At 36.2% G+C, this 21832-nt stretch overlaps 1 protein-coding gene across 6 annotated transcripts in view; it reads right to left on the bottom strand.

The window, feature by feature from the left end:
• The window catches only part of LRP1B (LDL receptor related protein 1B), a 1041366-nt gene that overhangs the window by 185904 nt on the left and 833630 nt on the right, over positions 1–21832 (bottom strand). For all 6 annotated transcript variants that reach the window (XM_067472799.1, XM_067472815.1, XM_067472824.1 and 3 more), the window contains exon 32: positions 16807–16956. In XM_067472799.1, the coding sequence (XP_067328900.1) occupies positions 16807–16956 (150 nt within the window). The remainder of the gene's footprint in view (positions 1–16806; positions 16957–21832) is intronic.

Raw genomic sequence — 21832 nt, 5'->3', positions numbered from 1 at the left:
TTCTCTTTTTTGTAAGCAGCATCTGCCCAAAATTGTCTATTTTACCCTATTTTAATTTATTTTATTATTTATATACTTGAAACCCTGCCTTTCTCCCCACTGTTTTAACATATAATATAGTAGTACATGATATGTAATTTTAAATTATATTTTATAGGAGTAATTCACAAACATATCTTATCAAGTCATTTAATTAGTACACCATTTTGGTTTCTGCACTTCTCTGTTGATTATAATAAAGATCATTTTATTATTTTGTTATATTTTGTCTTTCAAAATATACAGATTTATTACATTTTTTTCTTGAGACTTTCTTGGACCCACAAGTGTGCTCAGTGTATTTCTGCTGCCACTGAAAGGAAAAGGATGGGACAGTATTGTCTTCTATTGTTTCATCTAAAGTTTGCTTCCACATAAATAGAGGCAAGTCTAGATCCCATTCCACGTGGTAAAAAGTGGGAAACACGGGTAAAATAAATGTGCATTTACATTGGTGAGACAGTCAAAATTAGTAAGTATTTTCTTGTTGGCAAGACTGCATCTATTAGAAGCTACATGGGATCCATACATATGAATAATAAACATGTAATATGATTATATTCTGTGTTTCTACAGCAGGCATGGACAAGCTTAGGCCCTCCAGGTGTTTTGGACTTCAACTCCCACAATTCCTAACAGCCTGCTCAATTAGAAATTGTGCACAGCTTCATTTTGAAAACAATACTGGTTAATGACAAGCTGTAAAGTGTGAGTGGTTTCAGACTAGGGTTCTGGCACTGAGGTTCATTTTCTTTACTCTCTTAGAAACTGTAGCAGCTTGAAGATGAAAGGAACTGCTGAGGTGATCTCTGCAGGGGGTTACAAACTCAATTTGAACTCTTAAGCAACACAGATAGTAATCATTCATGTAATTTGCATCCCCCCGGGGGGCTTTAAGGGTTATATATGCAGTTTTTTGAGGCATTAGATGTATGCATGTGCCCTCAAGTTGTCTGTTGACTTATCAAGACCCATGAATTCCATAGGACTTTGTTATTTATTTATTTATTCATTTATTTATTTACCATATTTATATACCACCCTTCTCAGCCCGGAGGCAACTTAGAGCGTCTCCGGGCTGTTAGGCAAAGAATATTTGGCAACCGCTATTCGTTGGCAGTCTCCTTTCCCAGTACTACTCTGTGCTAACCTTGATTAGCTTCTAAATCAGATGATACCTTCTGCTTTTGTGATTTAGACTATAAGGTCAGAATGACACAGTTCTATGCCACTTATTAATCTTCTAAAAGGAGTATAAACTTGTACAGATATAAGGTAAGGGAAGCAGACAAAATATTCACAGTTCTTACCATCCCTGGAGTTCTATCTATCTATCTATCTATCTATATCTGGAGTTCTGTGTATTATTTTAAAGACAAAATTCTCAGAGACAGTCTATTGTTTTTTAGCAAGTTTAGATTAAAACATTATTTATTTTATGAGTTATATATAGCACATGTCTGCTGCCACTGTAACACAGAACATGAAATCTAGACAGTTCATTTCTTGTTTATTTATTCTCTCCGGAAACTGTCTTAGAGTAAAGGCAGCAGTTCAGCTCCTGGAAATCTGGCAAGATATATCCACAGCTTGAGTTAGAGACTAGCCAAGAAATATTTATTTATTTGATCAGTCATATGACCATTTCAGAATAGAACACGAATGAAATAATATAAACTGTTCTGAGCATCTTGATGGGGCAGCTGAATACAAATAGAATTGTTTGAGGCAGAAATATATCTTATAGAAATTCTAACTGCAAATATTTATCAATGAAGCACAAACATTTGCTTTTAATGGCTTGCTAATTAATGTTGGAGACAGCAGAAAAATCAGTTCTCACTCCATCCTGTGCAGTGATCCATTTGGTTGAATCATAACTGAAAAATGTAATTCCCAGGAATGGGCAAATCAAGCGATGATTCTCACATTATTAAAACACAAAAAGCCCTCCTCAAAACCAAGAAAAATTCTGGGAAAAAAAATCTTTTTCAGCACTGTGATCCTGTCAGGATTTGTAATGAAAACAAAGTATGTCATCATATTCAGGTATTAACTACTAACTACAGAATCAGAATGACAAGACAAGTTTCATAGGATGATGGAACTAGATTGTGATGCCTGCTGTCTGATGCAACCATAGTGCAATGTTGGGACATCATGTATAATACAAAACAATATGTGATTGGTCAGACCTAGGATAAAAGTGGCACACGTAGCATAATGAATGTGTATGATTGTTTATGCTAGTCTTTTTGCTGCTGTTCATCATGGACAAAGAAGAGAGATCTATGTGGGAGAATTGCTGCGAAGATTGCTGAGATGAGGAGAGAGTGAGAGGGCTTGTCTTTTGTATAGAGCTTTGCATGTATATATTGCTGTTATTGCATGATACAATTCTTCCTGATTATGGAAATAAATTCCTGTTGTTCTTGCCTGTGTTTGCTGTTCTAATCAGGTAAAACCAAATTACTAGAATAGGGAGACCTTCCATCACTCATAGAATGAGCACACAAAATATTTCTCCTTCCCCACTCCCCTGTCTTTATATTCTGGTAGTTGCTTTCTTTGGTAGAAGTGGGATTTCTCATGCAACTAACATTTCCAGAATGCCCCACTGCACCCTGGTTATAATGCACTCTTGGGAAGAACAATGTCAACATCTTAGAAACCATTCCACTTTCAAAAGCCATTATTCAAAACTGAAATTCATGATATTGTAATAATGCATTTAGTCAGGGAGAAATGTATGAAAATTATATATGTGTGTGTGTGTGTGTGTGTGTGTAATCCACACATGTCTAATATTTCATAAATCATGTGCTTCTACATAGTTAATTCAAATTTTGTAAGAATGGGAGTAAACTTTCTATAATACCAAATATATGAAATGAAAACCATTGCAGCTACATTTAAATCAACGTTAAACATCAAACTGTTTTAGCTATAAAGAACCAATGGCAAAGATTCACCATTCCCTTAGATATATTGCACACATATACATTAAAATATATTTTAGGAATCTGTAAAATCCCTTTCTTCACATAATTCAGGTGAAAATTTCATAGAACTGGGCGAACTATATCACCCCCCCCCCCAAACACTAGTGAATTAGTAAATCAAAAGTGGCTTGATTAGCACTATGTATGAATTGAAAGAATATCTGGAAGCATTCAAAAATGGTTTTAAAACATGCTGGGCTGATGAAAATTGTTGACAAATTTGAATTTTGAAGTGGAAAACTTGTTGTTCAGGAATTCCTCTGTGTAAAATTTTTACATTGTTATTTTGTGCATAAAACAGCATTTCAGCACAAAAATAGCATTTTCTGTGGAAGAAACAATATTTTAAGCAGAAATATCCTCTGTGCAGAAAATATCAGGTAATGTTTTACAAAACTTGTGCAGAATAAGTGCCAAATTGGAAAAAAATAACAGGGAAAAAACTTGGGTGCTTTTGAAAACATGAACATTGCTAAAATTATTTGTTGCTTCATTTAGAAGAAATGTAGAAGTGGTGCTTTCCACTGCCTGTGCAACAATCTAAGCATATTAATTAAAAATATTCTGTATGAATATATTATAAATATCTTTGAAGCAGTAAGGAATAACATAGGTTTTCTAAATGGATACAATACAATATGGTGACAGATCCATAAAGTGAAGGATCCATATTGAAAGCTCTAAATCAAAACTTAAGATCTAACCAAAAATTGTGAGGCAAATCTCCAAGTACGATCAAATGATTTTTGGGGGAGCTACAACTTTCAAAATTCCCTAGGCATTGCTGTCATTAGACATGCTTTAGTTTTAAATCCAGCATACACACCACATGCACACATGCATGCATCCAGACATGCATACATACACACACACACACATAAATAGAACAAGTGATAAAACATCACCATTCATCATCCATACCATGTCCAATCAGTAATCAAATTGCAGGACAAAATGAATAGATCAATCCTGTCTACATCAGCAATGGCCTATTAACCTTTTCTGCTTTAACATGCCAGGTCTAAGCATATATAAACAATCTGGTATAAATAAAGGTAACTATAAATGCAGCCAAGGACTATGTTTGACTATGTTACTGAGGTCAAAATATCTTATTCATAACCTTCACTGTTACAGTAATGGAAGAAAAAAATCAATAAATTAACAGCAAGGTCTGAGAATCAGAATCTATTGACTACAATCATGTCACAGAAGTATCAAAATAGTTATTCTATGCAGTAAATAATTACAAAAATATTGCTATGAGTCAGGTCCTATATAAAGTAATTCCCATGCTTAAAGGGAAATTAACTGAGGAAACTGAATAACATGTCTTCTACAGTTCAACACACCTCAAAGGAACATATATATATATATATATATATATATATATATATATATTGGTCAGATTCTTCTGCCTATTGGGCTGCTAATTAAGGTTGTTGCTGTTTGAATAAATAGTAAATAGTCTCTAGACCACCTACCTCTCCTGCTAATTCCAATCATGTTATTAGACAATCCTGTTATCTTTGTTCTCAGATCACATAATCATTTCTCACAACAGACATTAGAATTAGAAGACAATTCAGCATAGGGTAATCTCATCACTAGCCCTTAGAGTATTGGCCTTCTTTGCAGTCTCCTGCACCTATACAATTAAAAAAAATTCAAAAATCAAAACAGAATTCTCAAAAAATGCCACATGCTGTTATCCTGTTTCTTTAAATATCCAAACTGACAAATGGCTGAAATTCTTCACTGTTAGGCTACTTAAATTCCATCACAACCCAACAATATGCAGGATTGTACCCAGTGACCTATATCCAATTTTAGTCCCATCTGGACTGGAGTAGAATCAGTGAATGAAGGGGAACTTGATAACTCACTATTTCAATAAGTTCCATCAATATAAATAACCATATTAAAATATTTTAAAAGCATTTAAAATGGATCTGGGCTAAGAAACCAAAGCTCATAAGAGCTGATTTACTTTGTGAAAAATTGGAATAAGCAACCAAGTTATTCTAAAGTAAATTCTGCTATTGTCATCTGAAGGAACTGTCAACTCTGTTGCTCATCGGAGTGGAGAATGCACAGTCAAATACAACTCCACATGTTAGATTTAAACATCAGGTAAGCATGTATGGAGAAACCTTCCATGGTTCTTATGAGTTCTTCATTCATTTTTAAGTCCTTATTTATTAATTTGCTGAAATTCATTTAAAGAGTTTATTAGCTACATAATATTATAATTCACTTCTATAATAAAATAGAATCTCAATGAAATGAAAATAGATATCTGTGCTATGAAATATGAATTTGCTAGCAAATTATTCTTTTATATTTCAAGTAATTGTCAGTATTTCAGAATATTTTATCATTGCACTTTTTAATCATTGTATTTAAATTAATAAAATGTTTTCCAATAATTAAAACTTAATTCTGAAATTGGTTCATAATATATATAATTAAAAGTATGACTTGTTACAAAAGACTCACATAAAATGAATAATACTACTACATCAGCATTGTATGTTCTCTTTAGAGATTTCAAGGCAGTCATCTGAATGAAAATATTGATGGGCCATTAATTTTAATTAATAATGGTTTGAGAACTTAGAGAAGTCACCGATATACTGTACATCGAACTGGGCAAATTGCCTAGATATATTTCACATATTATTGTTAATATGATCAAGAATATTATGGTAATTAGAAAACCAATGGCTTAGAAAAATTTATCTGTATATATTTTAAAATTATAATGAATAATGCCTTTTACTGTAATCATATGTAAGCCAAGGCTCTTTGTATTAAAATGATTATTTTGATAGGCATGTGTTTGAAACAATTTTTTTAATTACTCTGTAATTAATACATATCTGTAACTGCCACTGATACAGTTTGTGCTTGTTTTTCTAATAATTTCCTCATGTTATTTACTACATGGACAAAACTAAAATACTCCAGCTATTCAAAGTATTTTGTCATTTGTTTGCACTAGTGTTATTTATTACTTTGTAGCTACACTCTAGTTAAAGTTGTTTCTATAATGTCATATATTGATTATAAAATTCTAGCTATCATTATGAATGTTTTACTGACATACCCTAAGCCAATAAAAATAATGAACTGAAAAAGAGCTTGTTGGCATCATATAAAACTATGATGCCCCCCCCCCCAAATCTGTACAATTATTTAGTCAAGAGTATATTGTACAGGAATGTACAGAAGTGTGTGTCTAATATTTATTATTATTTATTTATTTCCTGCATTTATTAACCGCCGCTCTCAGCCCTAGGGCGACTCGTGGCGGTGTACAGCACATAAAAGACAATTTACAATGAGCCAAGACAACAAAACTAACATATTACTAATACACAACATCTAATTATACTAAAATAATCCGCTCCGTCTTATCATGGAATCATAATCAATCTCGTAGTCGTAATCCATTCCGGTTGTCATTTCCAGTAACATAGCACTCAGTTGAATGCCATCTCGAAAAGCCATGTCTTCAGGCCCTTACGAAAGGCCATAAGGGAGGGCACCTGTCTGATGTCAGCAGGGAGGGAGTTCCACAGCCGGGGGGCCACCACCGAGAAGGCCCTCTCTCTCGTTTCCGCCAGACGTGCCTGTGAGGCAGGCGGGATCGAGAGAAGGGCCTCCCCAGATGATCTCAAGGTCCTCGTGGGCTCACAGGCCGAGATGCGGTCCGCAAGGTACTTTGGGTCGGAACCGTTTAGGGCTTTGTAGGATAGCACCAGCACCTTAAATTGGGCCCGGTAGCAAATCGGCAGCCAGTGGAGCTGGAACAACAAGGGCGTTGTATGCTCCCTGCGTCCTGCTCCTGTTAACAACATGGCTGCCGCGTGCTGGACTAGCTGAAGCTTCCGGGCCGTCTTCAAGGGCAGCCCCACGTAGAGAGCGTTGCAGTAGTCAAAGCGGGATGTGACCAGAGCGTGTACCACCATGGCCAAGTCAGACTTCCCAAGGTACGGACGCAGCTGGCGCACGAGCCTAACCTGTGCAAATGCTCCTCTGGTCACCGCTGAAACCTGGGGATCCAGGCTCAACGATGAATCCAGGATCACACCCAAGCTGCGAACCTGCGCCTTCAAGGGGAGTGCGACCCCATCCAGCACAGGCTGTAACCCTATACCCTGCTCGGCCTTGCGACTGACCAGGAGTACCTCTGTCTTGTCTGGATTTAATTTCAGTTTGTTCGCCCTCACCCAGACCATTACAGCGGCCAGGCACCGGTTCAGGACTTCGACAGCCTCCTTAGTAGCAGGTGGAAAGGAGTGACAGAGTTGGACATCATCTGCGTACAGTGTAAAGTTTGAATACTAAACCATGTTACAAATTCTAACATGTTTAGTTGTATATTTTGTCAGGAAGATAAGTAGATTGTCAAGTTGTTGCTTTTTTTCAGTGTTTGGCTACTTTGTATTTTAAAATTAACAAACAACTTTTTATATTGACGAATTCCCTGACAATATGGGTTCTATAAGCAAGTAATTGAATTGCAGCATATATTCCAGGTATGATAAGGCAAATTAATTTTCCAATTCTTTGGCCATTTTTTGTCATTTATTGGGTGGCAACACATGAGTGATGAATTACTGCTTAGCAATTACCTTTTTGTCATCACCTGGCAACTGTACTTTTTTAAAAAAAATGCTGCCACAATACACACAATAGGCTTTTGCTAAGAGATGTTTTTTTCTAAAAGAAAATATGATTGCACTATTAAGGAAGCAAGTGAGAGGCTCCTTTTGATATGTTATGTTGTTTTCTTTAGGTGTATACACATGTAGTGTACATGCTAAAAATAACTAGACAATGTATTTGGGATGGGAAAAGAGAGAGAAATGAAGAACATGGCAGCTCTAATTGATAATACATAGCATAATTTCAGTAAAGCATAATTCTAGATTAAGAACGCCATATTATTAAATTTATCTAGCACTGCATAAGTAGCACACATCTATCCATTTGTCAGCCTAAATCTCTTTCTCTTTTTAGTCTCACTCTCATTAGCCCATTTCTCTCACCAACTAATAATACGATGATCTATAGTGTGGAAATGTGGAGATGCAACTGGTCTATCCTGGAGATCATGATGTGCCACCACTCTCATGTACACAGTCTATACATTAGACATGGATAGCTCATTTACATATGCAAGCACAAAGTTTTCAATTTTACTTTTCCTCATGATTTGCCCTAAAATAAATACACAAACACAAATTTGCTAGATGAAGTGGAGAAAGCACATTGAATAGTGAATTTTAAATGTTAATAAGCAGCCGATTCCTTCAAGATGCCTTCAAGATGTACATGCACAAGATGTACAAGTTCTGAATATCTCTGATTTGTAAACTTTGTTGTGTTTTTGTTCAAATCTTAGGACTTGTATGGAGATAGAGTGGGTCCTGATCTGTAACCATAACTTGGTCAAAGTTAGTGTTTCAGACTCAACTGGGGTTGAGTAAGCTCACCACTGTAAAATGGCTAAGAGAAAGAGGTTTAGATTACACTGCTTTACTGCCTCTTTGGTTGAGTATCCCTCAGGGACTCCCTTTTCTGGCTTGTCATCCACCTCAAGGGGAACAATTTGGTATTGCTGTAGATAAAAGACCCTCATTCTGAAGGCTGTGCACAACTTTAGGGTCATACAGAACAAATGGCCCAGTGTACTCTTAGTCTGACCTGCTACCTGCCACACTGGGTTTGAAAGGGTGAAGGAAATCAATGATGCCTTGACTAAGCTTGGAGAACAGTAAACAGAGGTGTGTAATGCTCTGAACAGACGTTTGGGCCATTTTATTCTTCATACTGACTAAGTTTTTCTTCTCTCTTCCTTTTCTTTCTTCTCTTACTGCTTTACTTTTCATCCTCCTTTTTTCTTTTCCCTTCTTATGCTTTTATTTCTTTTTTTTCTTACTTTTTCCCCTTTCTTCCCCTTTCCCCTTTTCCTTCCTTTACTTTCTTCTTATCTTTTCCTCTATTCCTCCCTCCCTCCCATGTGCCTTTCCTTTTCTTCCTTCCTCTTTTCTTTCTTTCCTCCATCCATCTTCTCCTTCCTTCCTTTTCATCCTCCTTTTTTTTCTTTTCATCTTCCTTCCTTTCAATTTCCCTGTCTTCCTTTTTTTCCCCATCTTCCCATCAGTAACATCTCTGATGTTACTTTCCATTGCTGGAAGATTTTGTGATCTAACACTTTAAAAAAAACTCTAAGCACACAGCAACTGTAATGCACACCTTTTGGAACAAATTACAAATACTGCACTTTTTGGCACTACACATTATATTTGCCAGCAAATACTTTTTTTTGGCTTCAATACTTGGAAAATTGAGATGCACATTAGATTAAATGGCACACTAGATTTGAAAATATGGTGGTATTAACAATAAGATAACCCTATCACCACCACCCCAATCTTGACAAAAATCACTTAACCAGTTTTGAACCTTATTTGAAGTGGGAGTAGTTAAGCACTGACCTTCAAGAAATTTTGGTTCTGATCTACGAAGCCAAAATGGGTTCTGAGTTGGCAACTGGATTTCAAATATCCCTCCCCACCCCTACCACAAAATAAAGTTCCACAGTGATTACATTAACAAGTAGTTTTAAGGCCAGACCTCCTAATGTAATAAAATGCTTTTCATATTCAGTCATTCAGTTCAGGCTAGTATTTCTTAGCATGAAGGACAAGAATCAATACAGGGTTGAGCATGTTATTTCAGATACCTGTTCATATCAATAAAAGGAAATTTAATAAAATAAAATGATTCCACAAAGCTGACCACAAGGAAGCATAAGATACTTTAACTGGTTTTCTTTCAGCAACAGTGTCAAGTTCAGTACAGAGATCTGTGGGTTTATTCTTGAATTGTTCTGAAAATGATCACAATGTGGTCATAAATATTCAAAGAATATTACTGGAATGTATGTTAGTAACCCACAGACTATTCAAAATAACCCTGAGAGGTAACTGTATAAACTAACAAGTAGGCTTCTTTTTCTTTTTAATTCAATACCATTTTATTGCCATTTGATCAAGACTAGAACTAAAAGACACATTGGATGAATTACCAGCAGTGCATAGGTAAGGGAAAGACCATTGAAAAGGAACAATTTACAAACACTGGATTGCTGTGAGTTTTCAGGGGTGTATGGCCATGTTCCAGATGCATTCTCTCCTGACGTTTTACTCACATCTATGGCAGGCGTCCTCAGAGGTTGTGAGGTCTGGCTCACCATACTGACGGCCGCCTTGAACACAACCTCTTATGAGAGAGAATTCACAACATCTGCAGACTTCTGGAACATGGCTATACAGCCTAGAAAACTCAATCATTCTGGCCATGAAAGATTTTGAGAACACAATTTATAAATATGCATAAGCTTTTTTGCTCATTTGACACAGGTCTATGATTCCATATACTTCAGTTATTCAGATATGTCAGGGATTATCATTTATCCTATGTTTTCAGCTACTTCTAAAATATGCCAGTCCCTCTCTTTTCCTCCCATTTCCTCCTCCTGCATCAATTATTACAAACTAAGTAGTTTGCAGGAGTAACTATGCCTCTCTTAGTTACAGGTTTGTGCCGACAAAGGTTTCTCCACATCCTTGTGGCCCCACCATAAACAAGAGTAAATATCTCACCTAAGTGAGGAACTGTGCCAACTAACCAAAACATGGATGTATAAGACTGGTTATCAACCAAACAGCCAACCTGTTTTACAAGATGATAATTGAGCCCAATCTATTCAGATTGGGAATGCTACAATGCCTAAGGGCTAGGACATCAATATGACAACATATGTACTGGGATGAGGGTTGTCTGACTCTCTCAAATGCACCTCTAACTAGATGTAACATAACCAATGGACTGTACATGAGTTGTGGTGTGCGTGGCAAAGTACCCCAAAGCGAGGGATGTAATTGGCAAGCTCTCCCAAGTACAGAAAACACTTATGGGACATGACTACAGGCCTGCATTTATGCAGGACCTGTTTTGTCTCATGTGAGGGCAGTGTGGTAACATCTTCTCATGATGATTCACTGTTCTGAATCCTGCCCTTTACCACCTGGGCAAGATCTGGAATCATGCTGATCACTAAAAGTGACAGATCTAAACTGCAAGATGAACAGGCCACTGGAATGACTGGTCACCTCACCACAAACTTGAAATAAAAACTGACAAGAACCAATTTTTTTAAAAAAAAATAGTGCTGGGACAGGACAATTTTGCTCTTCCTATCAGATGCAGGAAAAATCAAATTCCTATAGCTCCTCCTTTCTTGTTTGTTCTTTGTTATCAATGTTTGCTGTCCAGGTGATATTTAATGTTGCCTGCATCCCAGTTTTCATCTGTGAAATGTTGGTGAGTATATCATCCTGCCATGCCTTCTTCTGCCCACAATTAATGAAACAGAGGCACCATCCACAATATCAATACACATCCTTACTAAAAATCAATTTTACAAACAGTGCTAATCCTATACAGAAACAACCAACTCAACCACAGATCTTAAGCATTCACCTAAGAGTATTACCTGCCATTGTTTATAATTTATATCACCATTAGTTGTGGTAATAGAAAGCCAACTCATATTGTGTCGTAAAGGAAACATTCCTAACACCAGACTAAATATAGGATTTTGAAACAGATGGACCCAAAGGAAGATAGAGGCCCTCTACAACCAAAGAACTACAGACTTATATCACCCTTTAATGGAAACTGTAAACTTTTCATGTCTGTCCTAGCAAGCAGATTGAAAAATACTCTAAAGAGAATAATCTCAAAAGACCAAGCTGACTTTTTATAGAATAGACAAATCAATCAGAACACAAGATGCCTTATCAATATAATTCAACTATTTGACAAATATCCCAGCAGGAAATTAGCAATACTCTTTCTAGACATATAGAAGTGTTCGACAGTTTAAACTGGGACTTTATGATGGAATTCTGCAAGCACATGATATGAGAGACCAATATATAACAATAATAAGAATTATATACAAAGACCAATATGCACAGTTGATAATCAATGGGGAGAAAACACAAAGAATTGAAATAAGATGTGGTACCAGACAAGGCTGTCCATTATTGCCACTCCTGTTTATTATGTGCATAGAGATGTTTATAAAAAATAAATAAATGGGAACAAAGAGATAAAGGGTGTCTGGGCAGCAGGCAAAGACTACAAGATTCAAACTTTTGCTGACAATATTGTCCTGACTTTGGAAAACCCCAATGACTCAAAGAAATAAATAAATAATACCCTGACAAACTTCTCAGAATTAGCTAGGTTAAAGGTAAACAAAAGGAAAAGACAATTTTTAACAAAGAACCTGACAGAATTGGAAAAACAAGAATTAAAAGAAAATACTGAATACAGCATTACACAAGTAGCAGAGAGGTATAAAATTGTCCTGAATGACAAGCACCCAGGCCATTCAGGACAATTTTATACCTCCATGCTACTTGCAGATATTAATTCAGCTACAACCTACAATGTCGCAAAGTTCTGTGCAGCAGCATACAAAATCCGCCAGGGAATGACTAGTTCCAAAAGTCAACTGTGTGTCCAGTAATCTTCTTCCCTGAATCTACAATTTGGTGATGGATCTGGGCATTGTATGTTTTTACCCTGTTTCCCCTTCTGCTCCCTCACCCATATTGTGTTTTTAGTAGTTATATTTATATTTTTAATGTACCAAACATGCCAGGTTTGTATGGAAATGTGACACTATTTCCTGTGCTGGTCAATGACCGAAATAAATGTTTTTGACTTTTGTATTACACAGAAAATCAAATACTTAGGAATATACATTACAACTAAGAATTCAGAGTTATTAAAAATAACAATGAAAGGGTGTGGAGAGAGATTAATAAAGATCTAGTTGAATGGGACAAACAAGAGCTCTCCCCATTAGAAAGTATATCATCCATTACTGAAAATGTTATATTTGTTCCAAAACATATCAATAATCAGCAATGATTTTTTTTCAAAATTTGGTAAAAAGATATCTCGAAATTTATCTGGGCTGAGAAAAACCAAGAGTAAAAATTAAGATACTTAATGATAATAAAACAAGAGGCGGCCTTTCTCTTCCAAATTTACAACTCTATTTTCACGTGTGCTGCTTCGACTGGATTGAAAAATGGGTGACTCTAGAAGTCAATGAGCTATTAGATTTAGAAGGCATAAATCTTCCATTTGGATGTAAGGTATATTTGGACATACAAAAGGCCAAACCAACAGCATATTTAATGACCATTATATACAGAGACCAATTCTAAACCCTTGGAATAGATACAAAAAAAAAAAGAATTTACACAAAGACACCAGAGTGGATGTCCCCACATGAGGCATATTACAAAAGGGAGAACATCTTTCAAGGGAAATGGCTAACCTACAAGGAGCTGATCCAGACCAACTTACAAAACCCAGACATGAAATCCCTAGAAGAATTGAACCAAATGGACCTTAAATGCAATTGGCTTCTATATCGGCAACTGTGGGAGAAATTTAAAGAACAACTTAGAACCTTGGGCTTCCAAACTGTGAAAACATGGTTTGATGAGACAATGTTCCAGAAACCAAAAGGACTTATATCATACATATACAAAAATCTACTCACTTGGCACATGGAAGAGGAAGTAGACTCAATGGTTAGATGGGCTCAAAACATAGGCCAAGAGATAAAAATGACCCAATGGGAAAAACATGGAAGAGAAAAATGAAATACACTGCATGTCAAAACCTAAAAGAAAATGTTTACAAAATGCACCTGCAATGATATCTCCCTCCAGAGAGACTAACCAAAATGTATAATTGCTCCGACAAATGTTGGAAGTATGGGAAAGAAAAAGATACATTATGCCACACATAGTGGACTTGCAGCAAAGTAAACAACTACTGGAAACAGATTCATGTATACCTTGAAAAGATGTTAAACACAAATTTCAAAATGACACCACAAATATACCTTTTGAACATGCCCAAAGAAAGAATTAGAAAGGAAATTTGGAAAAATGTTGTTTTCCATGATAGTGGCAGCTCGAATAGTATATGCCAGATATTGGAAAACCCCAGAGATACCTTCTTTAGAAAAATATATTACAGATTTACTAATAATGGATAAAATAACTGTATTATTAAGAGGAGAACTATTTGGTAACTTTGTTAATGAATGGCAACTAATGATTCAACATCTCAGTGTAAAATTAAACTAAACATGTAAATAGGGGATCCTATAAGACTGTAGACAAGGAGGAAGCAGATGTTAAGTAAGGTGCTTGGGGATAAAAATAGAGGCACATATTCCTCTAAGTATCAGGGATTGTCTACATGTCTCTTCAACTGATAGTAGTGTAGAATAAGCAACATCACTGAACCCAACAAATGTAATGAATAGCACAAACATTAACGGGAACTAGCTTTTTCTTTTTTAAAAATGTGGTTCTATAAAAGTGCCAGGCTAAACAAACCAATGGTATTCTACTACATCCGTTATCCTTTGCAAGATGATGATGATGGTGCTGATGATGTGCATAGCGTTGGATAAAGGAATATTTTACACATCTAAACATGCCAGAAATTGTGATGCTGATTCAGTTAGCATATTCTACATCAGCATCAGCAAAGTCTGTTTGGCTCCAAAGCTGGAAGGCGTCCACACTGCATGGCACTGAGCTGGCTTGGCAGCTGGATGAGCCAGTGGTGCTGCTGGACTGCCATTCTCCTATTCTCTTTGTCATTCTGGGCTTTGCAGAACACAAACGTGGCCAAAAGTGGTCATGGTCATTACTCAGTGCCTGTAGTGACACTAGCCAGATGACAAAGTAACATTATAAGGAAAGAGGAAGGAAAGGAGGAATCACTCCCTCTATTTGCTGTACCCATCTCAGATTATCACTCCAGTTGGCATCATCGCAGGCACTGAACAATGACCCAGTGATCACCACAAAGTCCAGGACAACAGAAAGAATGTAAGTACTAGTTCTTGTTCATGGACTGCACAAACCCAGGGAAAGTAGGGTGGCTGTGTGGATAAACCACAGCCACTTTTGGATAGGAAGTGGCTCAACTGTTTACACCAGCATCCAAAATGGAAGTTATGATGAAATTTACTCCCAGCAAAGATGTTTAGGATTGTAAAATTAATGGAAATATTAACTGACAGTTTGTACTACTGTTCTGTGAAAACTGAATTCAAACAATGTATCTCTCAAAATTATCTTTAATAATTACATAACTGTATGATTTTTCACAGTGTGATTATTTTTGTGCATATTTTTATTTATCCTGCATAATTCAAACTGGAAGAAAATAATAGCTTCTTATCTTGCACTAGTGATGGTCTCTTAAATATATCTGGAAGTTAGTTATGACTGGGGGGAGTATTCAAATGTTGTATTACAATATTTCACTGTGGGTCCTAATATAAGAACAAAAAGGACAATACATTATAATTTATACCTGCTAAAATATTATTTTCTAAACACTTGATTTAGGATTTTAAAATCCCAAATTCTTCTTTTATAAATCCCAAGTGTCTATTTCTTAAAAATCTAAACCCACCTTACCTGAATAACCCATGGTTAAGGTATTAGGGACATTCTTGCGGTTCAAACATTTCTTCCCTCAGCTCTCTTGGTTAAGGTACATCTAGCTTAAGGCCTAGCTTTGGTTACTAAATACATTCCAATTAACCTGGCCATCTAATGAGTTTTAAGTGCATTTGAAGGATATTATTCTTTCTTAGTAAGAAATCTGTGCCCTGATTTCTCAAAAACCATTTTATCAATTCTCTCTTGATTCACTACAATTCTTATATCAAAGAAATCCCCCCAAAAAGTCACAACCAGAACTTCTACCATTGGTATCTTAATTGGGATTAATGGATGAGCCATGTAACATCTGCATGAGCCATAAACTAGTAATTATAGCAATTTACTTATGCATGATTTGTTCCCTAAGAAGGAGATATGGAAAAATTTCAATACTAATCTAGAAATGGGAAACTGCATTGCCCTTTGGTGCTAGGAGATAGCCATTTAGCTTTAATTACAGAACTCCTCAAGTTTCTAGTGACACAGAATAATTGTATAATAAACATTGATAAGAGCTTATGCATAAAACAAATTAATTTCAAATTAACATAAAATGCAAAACAAAATTACATAAAATAGAAAGTAAGATGCTGCCTATATATATATATGTAGCAGTATGATCTCGATATCCATGGAGAACACAAACCTCCCCCCCCCCCTTGGATAACTGAAACCATGGATAATTTCAAACCTGTATTTTGACTATACTTGTGATTGAAGCATATCATAGAATTCAGCTGGAGGAAGTACAGAGGTACGCAGGTAGTTCTTGGAGAAATATTTTTTTGAGAATGGGTAAGTAAAATTATACATATTGAATTCATTGGAGAAGGAGATTATTATTATTTGAAACATTTATATTCCGCCCTTCTCACCCTGAAGGGGATTCAGGGTGGAGCACAACATATACACAGCAAGCATTAAGCATTCCATGCTGGAACATAATCAGATTATATTTACTTTAAAATCAATTGTTTAGTACAGGTTGTAATGTACTAGTAAATAACTGTATTATGGAACAAGGAATAACTATGGCACATTTCTCATAAGCTTCTGTGATAGGCTTCTGTACCGGGAGAATAAAATGCTTATTATCAAACATGCTTACTTAAATGTTTACTTACCCATAATGGTTAAGGCTGTAGCTTTTGTTAATTCTTCTTTCATTGAATCTATTACTTCAAAATTGCCACCATCCAAGCTGCATCGGTTAATAGTTCCATTTCCTGAACTGATCCAATAGAGCTTATTCTCTGCATAATCTATTGATAAACCTGGAATACATTTATAAAACACATAGCTGCATCAATTTAAATGTATATAAATCTCCAACTGCATTTTATTACTTACACAATAGAAAATGAATTTAGAAGCCATTTAAAAATATTACCTCTATCCTATTATGCTTTCAACACACTTTTAAAAAAGCAATCAAAATCCTATGTCAAGATGTAGCATTAAAATATTTGCAGATTTAGATTTTCTTCCTTTCAACTACAAATAAATTAAAGTAGTATTTTCCAGGGAAAGTGAATAGTGTTGACTTTATCTATCTGACCAGGAAAGATTCTCCTTCACTTTCTCCTTCTCTCAGGAAAGTCTTTGAAAAATTTCCCAGATCTATCTTTGCATCCTGACTATCTATCTTCCTCCCTGTAAGTTCTAAGAGCCTTTTCAGCTTTCTTTCACAATGCCTGAGTGCAGAATTATAAAAAAAAGACTAACAAATACATTTCCCCATAAAACCTTATGTCTGCTGTCTCACTTGTCTGTCACTGTAAACAGACACAATTTAAACATACTGCAAGTGCAGCTGTCCCCTTCCCTTTGTCACAAGCAACTATTACAAACAGGATAATCAGAATGGAATGGATTGAGATTTGCCTCTTAGTGTATAAGATATGCCCTTTCTTTTATAAAGGAAATATAAATTCAGTGGAAGTTTTCTGCTTAGACATGTGTTTTTGTCTTCCTCTACATCCCACATTAAACAAAGGGTCTTTTCCAAAAGGACATCAGTCATCATTCTTCCCCTTTCTCCATAACTAGACAGAGCTGTACAGACTCAACCCCTTATAAGAGAACTATAAGGCACACCAACATCATAAATCTATATTTATAGCCAATAGGCCCTGTAAGGGGGAGACAGTGGAGAGTCCCGCCCAAGAGTTGGAAAGAAGATGTTCTTTAAAACACCAGCAAGATCCAAGGATGCTGAATCAAAGCAAGTACCAAAGTACATGTGGAATAATTGGAAGGAGGGAGGGGGATTGAAGGAAGGGAGATAAGAGGGGGAGTGGAAGCAGAACAGGGAGCTGCCTTAGATTTGACTTGTCAGGGTCTGTGAAATAAAGGAGCTACTGGGAGTATTCTGAAGAGCTGTCTGAATCTGGTTTGTCAAAAACAGCTGACAGAATAGATGACCATGCTTATGATGCCCCCCTGCCCATGAAGGATGCTGGACCCTCTCACATGCCCCCATAGCAGCTTACAAAGATTAACAGTGTGACAGCCTCAGGGTGAAAAGTTTCAAATTTAGGGCCTTGTGATAGATGAAGAGTACCTCAAATTGGTGAAGAGGACAATTTGACCCCTTTCTAAGCTGTCCTTTCCACTTACTCACCTAAAATATTTCATTCTTGTTATTGACTATGTTCTTATTCTACCTATGAAGAATATGCAAAGATTTCTGTATTTACTTAGTCACTTCATCTTGAAATTCATTTTTATGCACATATGTATGTGATCTGTTAACTAGATGTTTGACAGTTTTAATACACATTTACAAAAATGGACTATATTTGCAATTATTACTGCTCTGGGACCCTCATGCACTGGGTTGGTTTGCAGCAGAAAAAAAAAACATCTTTGAAAAAACAACCCTGCTAACTTGGGCATTTTTTTTTTTACATTTAAAGCCCAGTTTTCCTCTAATGAATTGAAATTCCCATGTGTGGATTTCCTCCACTATTTGTTCCCTTCATGGTTCTAGCATCAGATTTGACCTTGGATCTCACTTCCCCAATCCAACAGTATGATCATATTTTTGCTTTGTATCAAAAGAAAATTGACAGCTATCTATTGCTTGGTTTAATAAACCAGATTTGTGGTAATTCTTCCTTCACAGTGAGATTTGTGAGTTAAGTCAGTTTAAGAGAATTTAATAGCTTAATAGAAACACATTTCAGTCTATGGTCATCTCAGCTTTGGTAAAATATAAAATATAGTTTGTCTTTGAAACTATGGTGATAGCAATGTGGCAATCAATGAGACATAAATTGGTTTAATGTTAACAAAGCTCAGTTGGTGCTAGACTTTTAAAATGTTTTCAATCATTTAAAAGATTATTTATAATTAATTTGTATATTTTTTACAGTTTTAACATTGTGTTATTGTTATTGTCAGAGTCTGGCATTGAATTATTGCAATAGTTTGTAAGCTGCCCTAAGACTCCCCCCATCCTGCCCTTTCCACAGGGGGTGGGGTATAAGTACAGCAAATAAATAAATTGGAATTGGGAACCCATTAAAGCAAGGCTTGAAACTCAGGATATCAGGTCTTGATCCCATTTGTGTGATCCTATTTCAAGATTAGAGGCTCTCAAATGATTCTATACTAGTTAGCACTCTTGCCTTGAGATGATCTAAGAAGCCCTTTACCTCTTCAACTGGTCAGTAATAATAGAAAAATGAGTGAATGCTTTCACCTTGTGGTTCCAACCAGTAGCCTTTGAAAAGAACAAATCAAAACTGAGTGCCCATGCCCCACCAGCTGTAGCAAAATAAATAAATAAAAAGCAGAAACAATAAAGCTAAGAAGCCAGATCAGGGTAAACATTCTGTAGCCTGATATAGATTAAAAGCAATGTCCAATACTCTTTTTTTTTAATTAATCTTTATTGAGTTTTCAGATTTTTAAAAAAACAATGAGGTTTACAACTATTCACACACATTTACATTGGACAATACATTAACAATACATACAAACAGACCATGACATTTACATACGATTTAAAAACAAATGACTTCCATTTTATGTCCTATTAGGTAGATTGTTGTGTAGTCCCCCTAATCCCCTTTTCGGCGGAGTATGGGAGGTACGTTCCAGTTGATCCTATATTTTGGTTGCATATATTTTATTTCTTTATTCCCATCCTTAATTTCTTTTACAAATTTATATCAGATCCTTTTTCCTCTCTTTTCGTTTCGTATTCTTCCACCTTGTCCCAGCTCGTTTTGGGCGGCGGGTTTCCAGACCCTTTCTTCAAGAGAAACGTCAGTTTATCCATGTCTTTTATGTCTCTAAGCTTCTCAAGCCATTGTTCTATATTAGGTCTCTCCTCTTCCTTCCATTTTTTAGCGAAAGTGAGTCTTGCCGCCGTTGTGATGTAAGTAAAGAGTTTGTCATCGTTCTGCTCGAATTTTATATCTTTTTCTGTCAAGCCTAGCAGAAAGATCTCTGGTTTGAGGGGTATATCTTTTTTTAGGATTTTTTGGGACTCTGTTCTTATTTCTTTCCAAAATTCCCTAGCCACAGGGCAGGACCACCATAAGTGAAAGTAACTTCCCACATTGGTTTTACACTTCCAACAGATGTTTTTATATCCTCTGTACATTAGACTCAGCTTTTGCGGTGTTAGGTGCCACCTGTGAAAACATTTTAACCAGTTTTCTTTTAATGATGTAGAATAGGTATATTTTATTTTTTTCCTCCAGATGTTTTGCCACTCCTGGAGCTTGATTTCTCTGCCAAAGTTTTTAGCCCACGTGACCATACAGTGTTTTATCCCTTCTGTCTCGGTCTCCCATTCTAGCAGTAAGTTGTGAATTTTTGTTATTATTTTCTTTTCCGATCTTAAAATTTTCTCCCATATTGTTTCCTTAGCTTCAAACCCAAGCTTCAGGTCCTGTTTGTATCCTTCATTTAGCTGGTGATATTGTAGCCATGTGATGTTTCCAACGCTTTCTGCGAGTTCTTTTTGCGGTTTCAGGTTCCAGGTGTTATCTTTGTTGTTATAGTCAAGTAATTCCCTGTATATAGGCCACTTCTTCCAGCTGAGAAGTCTTCTCTGGGTAGCCTCTATTGGTGATACCCAGAGTGGAGTCTTTGTGTGGAGATGTCTTTTATACCTGTTCCAGACGTTTATAAGCGCCGACCTGATGAAATGGTTGCCAAAGTTCTTTTCTGTTCTTATTTTGTCGTACCAAAGGTACGCATGCCAACCAACTCTTAGGTTGAACCCTTCTAGCTCTAGAATTTTTTCGTTTTTTAACAGAATCCATTCTCTTAGCCAGTCTAGTGCGCACGCCTCAAAGTACGTTTTTAAATTAGGTAGCCCAAAACCTCCTCTTTCTTTCTTGTCGATCATGATTTTATGTTTGATCCTTGCTTTTTTGCTGTTCCAGACGAACTTTCCTATTTCTTTTTTCCATTTATCGAATACTTTGTTGTTCCTTATGATAGGAATGTTCTGGAACAAATAGAGGAGCCTCGGTAAGACGTTCATCTTTATCAAGGCGATGCGGCCAAGGAGGGAGAGATTTAGAAATCTCCATTTGGACAGATCTGTTTTGATTTTGGCCCATGTGGTGTCATAGTTATTTTTGAAGAGTTGGGCATTCCTTGCCGTTATCCATATCCCCAGATACTTGATTTTGGAACAGATTTTGAAACCTGTTATTCTGGTTAGTTCTTCTTGTTTTGATTTTGACATATTTTTTGTTAGGATTGCCGTTTTATTTTTGTTTAATTTGAAACCCGCCACCTCTCCGAATTGTTCTATTTTTTCTAACCATTTTCTGATGTTTTTCACCTGGTCTTCTATTATGCAGATTACGTCCAATACTCAAACAAAGCATGGTAAAAATTCTAAAAAAGGCAACTGAAGAATCTCTTAAAAGGGGGGGTGGGTGGGTAGAGAAGCTATGACGAGGTTTCACTGTCTTAAATATCCTAGCATAGTCACGCACAATACAAGTGTCATGTCACACTCTAGCATGTCATCTGGTCAAATGTATAGGTAGAGGAGAATGGCTAGGGAAGTGTTCTCGACACCAAATTCACACTGAGAACCTGATAACAACATCACATTCTCCTTACAAGTATGTTGGTACTTTGATAAGCTACAGATAACCTTAGTAAGGTTGTTCA

Source organism: Anolis sagrei, chromosome 1 (genome assembly GCF_037176765.1).
Source record: "Anolis sagrei isolate rAnoSag1 chromosome 1, rAnoSag1.mat, whole genome shotgun sequence".
Taxonomy (NCBI): domain Eukaryota; kingdom Metazoa; phylum Chordata; class Lepidosauria; order Squamata; family Dactyloidae; genus Anolis; species Anolis sagrei.
Note: the sequence above shows the minus strand (reverse complement) of the source record. Positions and strands in the feature narration are given on the sequence as shown.